The 13923-nt window shown below is 37.7% G+C and overlaps 2 protein-coding genes across 3 annotated transcripts in view; one reads left to right on the forward strand and one right to left on the reverse strand.

The window, feature by feature from the left end:
* Window positions 1-9335, forward strand: part of P2RY12 (purinergic receptor P2Y12) — a 44486-nt gene extending 35151 nt beyond the window's left edge. For both annotated transcript variants that reach the window (XM_006189094.3, XM_014562938.2), the window contains exons 2-3: window positions 5455-5622; window positions 7346-9335. In XM_006189094.3, coding sequence (XP_006189156.1) covers window positions 7369-8388 — 1020 coding nt within the window. In that variant the 5' untranslated portion in view covers window positions 5455-5622; window positions 7346-7368 and the 3' untranslated portion in view covers window positions 8389-9335. The remainder of the gene's footprint in view (window positions 1-5454; window positions 5623-7345) is intronic.
* MED12L (mediator complex subunit 12L) overlaps window positions 1-13923 on the reverse strand; it is a 292633-nt gene that overhangs the window by 74052 nt on the left and 204658 nt on the right. The window lies entirely within an intron of this gene.

A 13923-nucleotide genomic window follows, 5' to 3' on the forward strand; every position in this document is an offset into this window, starting at 1 on the left:
AGCACTCACGCATATTCCCACACCCCCACTTCTCCCCGGCACACACCCCACAGCCATTTCCCCAAGGCGCCGGGCACGGCCTTTGCTGCTGCTCCTCCTGCTCCTCGAAATGCTCTCAATAGCCTCAGCTGCACTCGTGGAAATGCTCTGCACGAGGACAGGGTCGAGTCTGTTCCTCTGTCCCCCCAGCTTAGTGAAAGCCCTCAACACAGGCGGAGGGGGTGGGGAGGAGGGAGCTTCTGGAGCATTCATCACCGTGTAATTCACTTATTTTCTAGGTATCTGTTTAATTGTCTTCTCCACTAGACCGCTGATTTTGTGAGGGAGAGCTCCAGGTCTGTTTTATCCACACTGATATCCTCCTTAATCGGCACTGCTAGGCACTTAATATTTGCTGAATGCATGAAATAATGAATAAATAAGTGGACTAATGGGGGGAAAAAGACTGAAAGAGGAGGGCAGGGATGAAGATAAAAACAAAAACTAGTTTTGTAGGAAACTTAACCTGATAATTCAGTGTTGACCAAACTAAAGAGAAATGAGAGGCAGAGAGAAAGGTAGTGGTGGAAATAAAAAATAAGAAGCAAAATCAAGAGCTATCTGAAGGAAGTTAGGAAAAGATCAGGCATCTGAGTGGATGTGCATCTCATTGGATGTCAAGATAGACTCACTAGATAAAATTTGTTGGGGGGAAAAGGAGTAGGTTACAAGGGCAGGGACCTTATGAATTCACCTTTAGGTGAGAGGAACTCAATGGGTAGGTGGAATCATATTACAAATGTCTAGCGGATGGTTTGATGCCAGAATTAATAAAGAAGGGACAGCTTGGGGTTAAGAGTAATATGTCACTGGAAGAGGTTGAAAAGCCCCATGTTCTCTTTGGGCAGGGGTTGGGGGAGAAGCGAGCAGAGACAGTAATGGGGATAAATACGCCATCAAATGATGGACATACACTCTCCATAATTAATAAAGGACCAGACAAGTCAAAGTCACAAAAGTGAGGGAAGGGACAGTTAACAACAGGGGCCATCAACAGTGTTGAATACGGTTAAGAAATTACAATGGACGCTGGCCTCTCTGACTTGTTTCTAAAAAAAACAAACAACAACAACAACAAAAAAACCCACGTGTGAACCTCAAAAGAGAAGTTTCTCTAGAGTGGGAGGGCAGAAAGCAGGAAACAGGAGGCTGAAGTAAGAGTAGATGGTGAAATGGTGAAGGTGGGGGAACTAACCTACACTTACTAATAGCTGGGTATGAAGAACAACAGCTTGAGAGGAAAGAGAAACTATTAGGATAATCAAGGACAAACTCTTGTTTCAAAGCTAAGTTTCAAATAAGAGCATCTCCGTAAAGGAAATCCGGACTGCAGGGCAGATAACTAACAAAGGAAATGGAAAACAATGCCCTCTTGTCTGGATTAACTTCAAAAGAAAGACAAGAACATCTTTCTACTTAACCACAGAGGAAAGAGAAAATTGGTGACAATACAGGGAAGTCTGGAGGTAAAGAAGCGAGGACCCTGAAGGCGGGTATGTCAGTTCATTGGCCCTGCTGTGCTCAGGGAACTGGGCCAGAAGCAAAGTCATGAGGTGAGAATAAGGGAATGGAATTAAAAAGCAAGAGAAGCATGCAGTTAGCTGGGAAAAAACAAACACTGGTCAACCTCTATATGGGATGTAAAGACTGTTTCTGATAGTTAACATTTTTTTAGGGAAACCATGGTAGCTGTTACTAGTATTCACAGAGGAAAGGCGAACAGATTTTAAAAGCAACTGTATTTCAATAGACTACAAGATTGGCTTCTATCAATATTTTGTGCATGTAGAAAATGCAGAAATCTTCAAATAGCAACTTATGCAAGAGAATAAGGTCAATCTCAAAAAATGGGCCAAATATTCCCAAAGGTACCAATGAGTGTTCCCTTTCAACTAGGTATTAAAACACCCTCAAGTTACATAGTTGTAAAAGATCAGTACCAAAGAATTGCTCTCTTGTTGATACCCCAAAGGACACATGTGTTGGGCAGAAGAGTCCATGGAAGTCTAGAGACCCCTCTTGTGCTAGCCCACTGCTGTCTTTGGGTTAAACAGATCATCTACCCTGTAAGCTGACTTCTGAAATTTTCATCCTCCAGATCAACTACTTTCTTCCTTGAGATAATATGTCACACTCACAAATGCTTAACTGATGTTTAAAAAAATTAGGAGGATACACATCCAGAAAGTCTAGAAAGTTTGTCGTACAATAGAAATTAAAGGTCTCTTGAGCCATATGTCCTGAGAAGGGAAAACTGGAGTTAACTGAATTGAAGTCTGATATTAGTCCCTTCCTTTCTTTAAAATAAGTGACTAGGAATGTTGCCAAAACTTACATGTGTATTCACAAAGATATGATAACGGTGGTGAGACTATTAGAGCTTCCATTCACCTTCAATCATTATTCCTTTTAGCTGAAGCTTTCAATATACCACATGATTCTGTGTAGAAGAAAATAAATTCAAGTAAACGTGTGGGGAGCTGTGTGAAAGGAACAAGGAAATTTGCAGCCTCTTCTCATTATTAGTAACTATACCTGACATGGAGTAATTTTTCTTTACATCAAGAAAATTAGAGACCACTTTAATTAGATTTGTATAGTAAGTCTTTGTTCTACAACAGCTTATAGTTCACAGCATGACTGGAAATCAGGCCTTTATCCAACAAACTCAGCAGCCTCGGGGCATAGTGGCTGTGAAGCAGTTTAACTATATAAACTAGTCCTCTGCTTTCAAGCAAAACATTCAAGGATGACAAATACCTGGATCATCAGAGACAGAATTCTTTTTTTTTGCTAAATGCCTCAATGCCCAGGACTCCTAACTTTTGGAATTTGTCTTGTATCTAACCTAAATTTCTATCCTGTAACAGGTAAAGCCAAGCTAGATGACATAAAAACTGTCTTTAAATGCATGTGCTCAATCAAAACATTCACTAATGTCAAAATGACCACATTTCAGAACAATAAAACGTTAAAACTAAAATGGCCTAAGAGCTAATCCGATGGCTTAATTACCTCTCCAACCTCCTGCCTCAACTTGGTTTCACAAGGACCACAGGCAGGGTCCTACCATTTCAGGGCACGGCCTTCTCCATTCAGAGTAATCCCATTTGAAGCAAATACATATTTTCAGATAAGCAGACTACCTTTAGTAGACTGGATAAAATAAATAAACCAATTAAACCACTTGCAGGTGAAAATTCTAGGCTATGTAGCATTAGTTCACTTTTCTAGGTCATCTCAATCTCAGACAATAACTAAATCAAAGCTAGTCCTATTCTTAACAGTAGCACATACAGTTACAAACTACATGTGGTGGTGGTGTTGACCGAGAGGTCAAAGTGCACAGCCTGCTCTACTTCTACTTGTATAATAACATATTTAGACAACCTCAGACAGCTCTCAAAGATTTTAGTCACTTGCACAGTCACATTTCTAAATGGTAATTGGCAGTCAACCTCCAATGAGATAATTCTATCACAGAAGGTTCACAGAGAGTTGTGAGTTAAAATCAGAGGCTGGAGAAAGTTAATTTAGATCAATTTCATTTACCTCTCAAATCTGGAGTTACAGCCCTTTAGAGATTTGGACATATAAATTCTCCATAAAGTAGCATGACTCAAGTATCCTGATTTAGTGTTCTTTTAGCACGGCATATTAATTTGTTAAAAATAGTCTTTTTTTTTAATGAGCCTTATTTCATACAAAGATCTTAGAAACACTTCATAAACATCCTTTAAAGTTTACAATCTGGTGTAAAGGCAAGTAAGGCTCCTATTTTATTAAAGGAAGAGTAGCCATTCACCTCTCGCTCCTGGGCCTCAGGGTGGCGGTGGGGGCTGTGGGAGGGGTTGCAGAGACAGCGAGATTGGGTGGATTTTTATACGTAGTGGTCACAAGTGCAGGCTCTGGGATCAGACAGCAGGGCCTGGAATAGGGTCTCTAACTTCACTGCTCTGCTCCTCAGTTTCTGTCATCCGGAGAAGGGAAGTAAGATGAACGTCTGCTTCAGAGACTAGTTGAAATCATAAAATGAGTTAACTCATGGCAATATAAGAAACCAGATGTTGGCTATTACTACTCTGAAGTGTATGATGGCATAAAAGCTTTTTTAGGAACTATTTTGTGTATCTCCCAACCAACAAATACATTAATTTTCCAAGAGTATTTCATCAGACTGACACCTCTAGATGACTAACAGATGGGAATTATCATGTAACTAAAATTTCCAACTGAAATCAGCTTAATTCATAGCTTGATTTCAAATTCGCAAAACCCACAAAATCCTCAGGCAGTGTAGATCAGCAGTCTCCACACCGCAGTGTGCAGGAGCACCACTTGGAAGGCCCATTAATACACAGATGAGGGGTGCACCCCAGAGTTTCTGATCCACTGGTGCTACACTGGTGCCCAAGAAAGGGCACTGCTCGTGACTTCCTAAGTGAAGCTGAGCTGCTGTTCCGTACTTTAAAAACCACTGCTGAAGTATTTCTACAATAAGTTAGGTATGTATATCTAACGTAGACACAGACGCACCAAAAACTCAGAAGAAACAAATAACCAAAACATATGTTCACAGCAAAGGCACCTACCCAAGCAGATCTACTGGTAACAGAAGGACATCACAGTTTAAAACATTGTGCAAGTGTGTACACGTCCGTGAGTGCCCACAACAATATTTATATAAAGGTAACAGTGATACAAGAATCCCTCCATTTAAAGATACATTTCCCCCAAAACAAAAGCGATGTCAAAAAAATAATAATAATTTGTTTATATTTAAATTCTATTAAGAAAAGCAAGAAAGACACAATATAATAAGCCTGGCCATGGCTACAACTGTTTTTCTTTTCTAATGTAATTTTAGAATCTTAAAATTTATAATAGGAGGAAATTGTGTGGCCTACAAAGAGCTGATCAAACACAGATTTAAAATAATGACATTATTAACTAGGAAAAAAAACAAAGAGCAAGAGACTTAACATCCTTAACAAACACACATTTCAAGTTAATGCAATTACTTGTTCAAAGGTAATATATCACCCAATGTTGAGCACAATGTGCTTTCAGGTAAATAACCATCTAAGAAAGCAAGTTTGCAACCTTCTCCAGGAAGCAGATGTCGACAAAGGCTTGGTCTAAACTTGGAATTATCATTTGCATGGGAAATAACCCAAAGAACTCACTAAGTATGAACTCTATGGCAGGTTTCAGTAAAAAGCCGCAAGATTTTAAACTGCTTTTTAAAAGATGACTTCTCACCCACCCTGCCCCACACTTCCCAGGGAAATAAAAGCAGAAGTCCTAAAAGCGGCCAGACGGAAATAGAGTGTCTGCATAGCTTTGAGTCCACGGCTCTTGAAGGTAACTTCTGATTGTGAAGTCCTCTTCCTCTCTCCCTCCATTTCTCTCTAGAACACTCAAGACCTTACTGATGAAAACTCAGCAGATTCTCTGTCATAAAGAATCTTAACAACTAAACTAAGATATTAAAAGGAAAATACCAGATGCCTACTCTGCAGGCTGTGTTAACTACCATTTACTGGACACATTCAAATCCTTCAGAATCAACAGAGTAACCAGGTAACTTTATATCTAGAAGTATTTGACAAGTATATGTATTTGCACTATGATGTGTGTGTATATTTTTTTCAAGTTTTCTTAAAGTTGGAAATCTTTAATAACAATGTCAGTGCAAGCACTTACTTGGAATAAAAATGAAAATACAAGCGGCATTAATGGTGTCAAAGATAACACTTAACTTCTTCATCAAAAAAAAATTTGTGCAGAACATGGAAATAAAATTCAAATAGTTTTTACTTCTTTCACCTTGAGTGTAAATGAGATTTAAATACAGGCAGAGGGAGCTGAAGTTCTCAGTATCAAGAATACTTGTTAAATAAGTTACAGCCTATGCAAAATGAGCGTTCCCAAAGTAGAATTTCCAAAACTATCACAGAGTGTACAAGGGCAAGTAACAGTAGCAAGGAAGGTTAAATCAGGGAGCTTGCGTCAAATACTGGGGGGTCTGTTTAGATGTCTTTTTCAAAGTTAAACAGATGAGCAGGTATTGAATATTGAAGCCATACTGTGACATGAATCTAACTTGTTTTACCTTCAATAATTAAAGGATGGAAAAAAGAATTCCACTGACATTTTGGAGAATTTAATGCCATTTCTGTACTATTTAAATCCTTTACATGGAAGCATTTTTTAAGTTTACATATTTGTATTTTTAACATTACTGTGTCTTTCTTTAGAAATAATATTTTATGTAGAATCAATTCCATTGGTCCAATGAAATAAAATTTTACAATTTTTCATTTTAAATTTCAAAACTTAGATGCTAGATAATGTGTTCAAGTCAAGTGTTAGTTTTCTTTATAGCTGCTTATTGTGGTATAACAACCTATGGAACTAGACAAGGACATGATTTTAGTGTTTTTAGTCACCATTAAACACTCTAAAAACCTAGAAAGTATGCCTGGGCTGTTTTGAGGAATGCCATCTGTGACTACATGCTGAATCCATTTCCTTATTTTTTATTTTTTTACCATTTAAAAATTTGCACTAAATGATATTCAAGAAAATGCGTGTAAAACCTTCAAATACACTGAGCAGAGGTGGAAATGAGTTATACATGGGTTAAAATATTTGGAGCTAACGAATATTCTCTGTGAGGCCAATTTTCGTATGGATTGATGAGTAATACAGGAATATAATTCCTCCCAATTACAAAGGAAAAAAATTTGTTTTTTATTTAACAATAAATTTCTCATGAGTGATTTTATACAAATTTCTTTTCACTTGTTATTTTAAAATTCTAATAGGCAATTATCAGTCGCTTCTCCTTAGTACCCTTGGAAGGTACCAGAGTAAATGAAGTCCAGGAGTAAGGATGGTGTCGGAAAAGTGACTATCAATAGAACCAAAAAAGTTAAAGGCATGGAAATGAAGCTGGAGAAGACTAAACCATAGTCCAAATATTTCTCTTCTAGTTTTTCTGCGTGTGCACTTTTGCCTAAGGTCGGAAATGTCCCTTTTGAGGCAAACATTCAAAAACTAAGAAATGCAAGGATCCATAACTTCATATAACGTACTTCAGATTATTTTACTTTGCTACAGATAGAATATTTGCCACAATGAAATATTTTCAGATTTAATTTTCTGTGTTCTTACTGACTGCCACAGTGAGGATCAGACACCTCAATTTTTAGAAAAGGCTGTCCTAAAATATTACACACAGAGATGAGTGAAATCAACTATGTGGGACTGAAAATAACCATCTCCCCCCCTCCTTCTGTAGGCAGCAAAGAAGAAACACGAGCCATGGACAACCTCACCTCTGTGGCTGGGAATGGCAGCGTGTGCACCAGGGATTACAAAATCACCCAGGTCCTCTTCCCACTCCTCTATACTGTCCTGTTTTTTGTTGGTCTCATCATAAACAGTCTGGCAATGAGGATTTTCTTTCAAATCCACAGTAAATCCAACTTTATTATTTTCCTTAAAAACACAGTCATTTCTGACCTTCTCATGATTCTGACTTTTCCATTCAAAATCCTCAGCGATACCAACCTGGGAACAGGACCGCTGAGAGCCTTTGTGTGCCAAGTGACCTCTGTCATCTTTTACTTCACGATGTACATCAGTATTTCATTCCTAGGATTGATAACTATCGATCGCTACCAGAAGACCACCCAGCCATTTAAAACATCCAACCCCAACAATCTACTGGGGGCAAAGATTCTCTCTGTCATCATCTGGGCATTCATGTTCTTACTCTCCTTGCCTAACATGATTCTGACCAACAGGAGGCCGAGTGACAAGAATGTGAAGAAATGCTCTTTCCTGAAATCAGAGTTTGGTCTGGTATGGCATGAGATAGTCAATTACATCTGTCAAGTCATTTTCTGGATTAACTTTCTGATTGTCGTTGTATGCTATACGCTCATTACAAAAGAACTGTACAAGTCATACGTAAGGACAAGGGGCGTAGGCAAAGTCCCCAAGAAAAAGGTGAACATCAAAGTTTTCATTATCATTGCTGTATTTTTTATTTGCTTTGTTCCTTTCCATTTTGCCCGAATTCCCTACACCCTGAGTCAAACTCGGGATGTCTTTGACTGCTCTGCTGAAAATACACTGTTCTATGTGAAAGAGAGCACTCTTTGGTTAACGTCCCTGAACGCATGCCTGGATCCGTTCATCTACTTTTTCCTTTGTAAATCTTTCAAAAATTCCCTGATGGGTATGCTCAAATGCCCCAATTCTGCATCATCTCCATCCCACAAAAATAGGAAAAAGGGACAGGATGGTGGAGAGCCAAGCGAAGAGACTCCAATGTAAATAAACTGAGGTAATACTTCAATCTGTTACTATTAACACTGACTATGGATTAGCTGAGTTAGTAACAGTAACTCTTGAAACAAATCATAGAAGACTACAGAAACAATTTTCACTTACTGGTCCAGTATTTGAAAGCAATCTTAAAGTGTAGGAAGATAACCTAACATGTAGTCGTATAGCAAACCAAACTGCATCCAATCACTATACCATGTGCAAAACTACACAGGAGTCATGACCTGTAGAGCTTTGGTACAATGGGTAACCATACAACAATATCTACTGTAATTCTTTAAATACATTACTGATCACAATGCCATTATCAACTTATAATCAACTGAGAAAGAATGATAAATCGGATAAAAATCTTCTAAGTATATTATACGTATACATACTTATACATGTGTATATATATACCCCAGACCCCTAACCAATGCTGACCTATGGTGATACTCATAAAAATTTAAGTAAGTGGGACACTCAGAGAGCAGTAACTACTAACTTGTAATTATAAGCAAAAACCTAAGGGATTTAAACTAATTGAAATGGCAGTTGATTAGACTAATTTTTTTTTTCATTAAGAAGATAGAGGCTTAAAAACTTCCTTTCCAAAAAAAGAGCACAAATAGCAAAGTTATTAGAAGTTATTTTATGACACCCTAATACCAAAAACTTGTATTTCCTTAACACTAGAGAAAACCAGTTTACTAATATTTTGACAACTTTAGTAAATACAATGCCATTATTAACACCTATCTTTATTAACTAGCTTCTAGAAACTACCTGTGACTTAGGTTAATGAACATTTCCCCTAAGAGAAAAACAAATTAAATATGATTATGCAGTTGTATAGCATAACTATTAACAGGAAAGTGATAAAAATGTTTGAAATTATCTGTTTGTCATTTGTGCGTATAACAAAAGATTTACATTAAACTCTAAAAATACCCTTCGTTGGAATTTTTCTTTAAAGATATGAGATACCGTGACTCACCTCCTATATACTCCTTAGACCCATTTAAGAAAGAACAGTTGCCGACACCATCCTTTTTATTACAAGCTACTGGGCAGTCTCCTTTGAAGGTGACATCTTACATCAATTAGTTCATATGTAAGTGAAAAAATATGTCAAACTTACAATGTAGCCTGACTTCACACAAGCCCTATTATTTTTAATGTAAACAAAATATATAACACACTTGGAAGTTGGCATCATTCATTTCAATTACTTTTGATCCTCAGAGGTCACTGCCAAACACAAGGCATAGATACCAACATCGAAACATAATGTGAGAAGACATAAAAAGGGATTTTTACCCAAGCCCTCCACAAGTTGTGCTGAGTTAAATTTCAGTACAAAGTTGAACTCAGTTAACTCTCCAAAGGGTATCTATTCTTGAGCGGCCACATTTCCTTCTCGGGTGAGCACTGGACATTGGTGGTGATGCACACAGAGACAGGCATCAAAAAAGATGCATGTTCTACTGACCGCTGGGACAAAAGCAATAGCCATTTCTGCCACATAGAGTAAGGCAGTTCACTCTAATGCCATATGAGTAAGTGTGCACATTCTGTAAGAATTCCAGGATACGTGAGCTAAAAGAGAAACTAAGGATCAACTCACCTGACCTGCTAATTTTGCACAGGGGAAAAACGAAGGGCAGACAGCCCCCCAACCCAGCCACGTTGGGGGCAGGGACTGGAGTAAGACCAGGCACATGTCAGGACCACATGAGGTGTCAGGAGACCGCCTGCAGAATGGGCAAAGGCTCCTGCATAATCTGTCATGTTAGATTAAACTTATTCACTGAGATAACAATTTCCACAAGAGAAAGAAAAAAATCAGAAAAGCTAATGGTAATACATACTTTTGTTGAAAAAGTTTGTAAAAAGTTCAGAATTATCTATTTTTATATATAATATGAAAAATTTACATTAAACTCTAAATCACACTCTGTTGGGAAGTTTTTATTTAAAGACATGAGACAGTGTATACTCCTATATCAAACATCAAAGTGAACCCTTAAGACAGATTGAGAGATCAGTATTTATGGAACACTCATTATACACAGCTCATGTCACTATCTCTAGCTTTAGGAATTTTAATATACACAATACAGCCCACATTTCACAGTAACTTCAGAGAGAGAGAGAAAAGAGAAACTAAACTTGGTAGACTCAGGTTCAGAAGATGAGATAAACAAAATGTAATCTTGTCCACAGCCTTAGAGGCAAACAAGTCCTAAGGATGCTGGTTATTGCCAGTCTAGAGCAGCTGTACCAAACTCTAACCTGCAAGCCAAATCAAGCCCATCACCTGTTTTGTACAGCCTGTGACCTAAGAATGAATGGCTCTTACATTTTCAAATGTTTGTGGGAGAAAAATCAGAAGAATAAAATTTCACGTTGTACTAAAGTGATATGAAATTCAAGTTTCAGTGTCCATAAGGTTTTATTAGCACACAGCCACACCCACTCAGGTTTTATCTATGGCCGGTTTCTCGCCACAACAACAGAGTTGAGTAGCTGTGACGGAGATGCATGGCCACAAACCCTAAACATTTACTACCTGGCTCTTTAGAAAATTGACAGCCAATGGACTAGAACTCTAAAAACAGAGAGAAAAGCCCCACAGAGGAAACGAACTCTTTGTTCAAGAATCTTGGTGCTTCAGAAGCTTTGCACTGAAAACACCTGCAGATTCCTGCGGCTGACCCAGGTGATCACTGTTGGCTAGTGATGCCCAAAGTGGAACTGCAATGATGCTGGCAAGAACAAAAGATCTGCAAATACACTTAGAAGCCACTAAGTAAAGAGGAACAGCCTGACTTCTTTTAAAAAATGAGGAAAGGGCAAGAAAAATCAATTTCCAGGAGAAATACAAACAGAACAAAAATATGAAAAGATACACAGCCTCACTAATAAACAAATTTATATTTACATGGCATGGCTTTTTTCATCTATAAGGTTAGAACTGATCTAAAAGAATTTTAGTAATAGTGTTGGATAATCCCAGTCAGTGAGATTATAAATTGGTACAATCTTTCTGCAAAGCTTTTTGAAAATATCATTCAACAGTTCAATGCATAGATTTTTACCCAGTAATCCCACTTCTAGAAAACTTCATATGAACATATGTTGGGGCAAGTACACAAAGGTGTATGGAGAAGTATTTGCTCTATAGTATGTTTTTAATAGCATGAAACTGGGGAGAAAACATTCACTGCCCATCAGTAACAGCTGAACTAAATAAACTACGGTAACTTTACATAGTACAACCTTTCTAAAAATAGCAAATCTTGATGTATTAACATAGAATGAAACAAAGATCCAATATGCCAATAAATGTAAATATACATGTATTTGCCCACATTGGTATGCATGTAAGGGGGATTAACTCTCACTTTCTACTATATATGTCTATATTTGAATTCTTTAAACATGTTTTCTTTTTATAATAAAATTATGAAACTGGACATTAACATAAATGTTTCAGATAATAGTGTGAATTTCTTGTTTCCAGTAATATGAAGAGATTTTCCAATACAGAATTTATTTATATGCATAGGTCACTACAGTTAATGTTAAATTGCATAACTTATTTTGTATTATTGCCACTTTTATAATCCACTGTGGGATTTTAAACACTTTCATATAATCTGAGAAAGTACCAGGGTACCCTTTAATAGGAAGTAAAAGGCTCTTCTATGAGTAAAGGAGTTCCCATTTTGACTTTCATTCCAAATGAAAGCAAATACTTCCTCATCTTTTCAGCTATTACTTACACAGTACTGGTTACTACAGCAACAGGAACTTTATACTATTAACTCTGATCCAAAGGAAAATCCCGAAGAAGACTACGGATGCCAAAAGTCATTTATTCTCATTTGGCAGGCTTTTAATTTTTATGACTCTTCATTATATATTTCTCTACTGATCATACTACTATGAACCAATTTATGTTTTTAACCTGGGACCTCACTTTGACCCAAAGAGTTTCACAAGTCCATGAAACTTTAAGGTTGAGTGTACCTCCTCACTCATCAATTAGTAATACCCAGCTCAAAAACTCCAAAATTTGGTAAACAGTTCCACATTCATCCTGTCTCTGGCTTGTGGCAAACAGATGAGAGAGAGGCTGGTTCTGAGCATGGGCTCTGGAACCAGAATGTATGGGTCTGCAGGGGGCTTTGGCTGCAGGACTTCGGGCAAACTGCCTAACCACTGTACTTCCATTTTCTCATCTGTAAAGTGGAGGGTTGTTGTAAGAATTAAATACAAATCACATTACCACTTAGAACAGTATAGCTAATGTGATTTTATTGGTTTTAACTATATTCCCCTTGAGTTTGATAGGATTTTAAATGTTTAGTTTAGGAGCTTGCCAAATCGGAATAATTTCTAGGACCTTTCACTGTATCTTCTTTGATTCTCTCCTGTCTTTCAATGAGCTATCCACACAGATGTACACAAAGGTGTACACTTTTAATTTCATCTAACAAGAAGCTAACCCATACCATTTGACAGACATTATTCAAAGCACTGGGTAAACATTCACTCATTTTGTCCCCTTAACAACCCTATAAAGCAAATACTACTACTTATTTTCATTGTTAAGAGGGGACGGTAGTTTCATTGGGAGCTTAAATAACCTGACCAAGGTCACAGGAAAAGTACAGCTGGAATGAGGACTTGAACGCAGGCACTCTGGCTCCTGAGGCAGTGTCCCTAGCCCATCAGAGCCCCTAAGATATGCCATCAAGGGTGAAAGACCTTCAACGGTGGGTGCCGGCACCGCTCTGAACCAAAGGAAAGTTGGCTAACACGTATAAAGCACGGGGGTGTGAAGAGGTGAGTGATCTGCTGGATACCGACTATGGTCAAACATGCTAAAACCTATCCCGTGTAAAAGAAGATACTGCTGTAACTCTAGAAATGGTACCATGAACCAGTTCCTCTTTTGAGGTTTCCCACACTTTGGCATTTTGAAATTTGACCAAAATGTGATTTCCAGTTTTCATGTTATGAAACTGTCTTGTATAGCATTTCCCTTGTTTAAACTGAAACTATCCTGAATTTTCATCTACATAATAGATTCGGAGCTGTCAGGAAATTTATACTTAACGGAATAGGTCCAATCCCTTTACTTAATCTTTGTTGTTTGCTTGTTTTTACTCTCTACTAGAGCAAATAAAGAGATATATTATGTTCTAAATTATGTTCCATTAACATTGATAAAATCCAGAATCTGTATTCCAAGAATTGACTTACTCGAGTCAAACACCAGTTTTTCAAACTGTGCCACCATTGGGTAGTTTCAACCAAAATTATTAAGCAGCCTATTGCCTCCTTTTAAAAAATGTCCAAGGGGATACGGAATTTTAAAATTCTCAGAATTCCAAGCTAAGTCATCCAAAATTCTCTATCAAGTCAATCTCACAGTCTGGTCCAAAGTTGTGGTAAAACTTGCACGCGAGAAATCTGAAGTGAAACTCACCATCAAGAACCCCACATTCCCTCATAAGATCTCCTGATTTC

Source organism: Camelus ferus, chromosome 1 (genome assembly GCF_009834535.1).
Source record: "Camelus ferus isolate YT-003-E chromosome 1, BCGSAC_Cfer_1.0, whole genome shotgun sequence".
Taxonomy (NCBI): Eukaryota; Metazoa; Chordata; class Mammalia; order Artiodactyla; family Camelidae; genus Camelus; species Camelus ferus.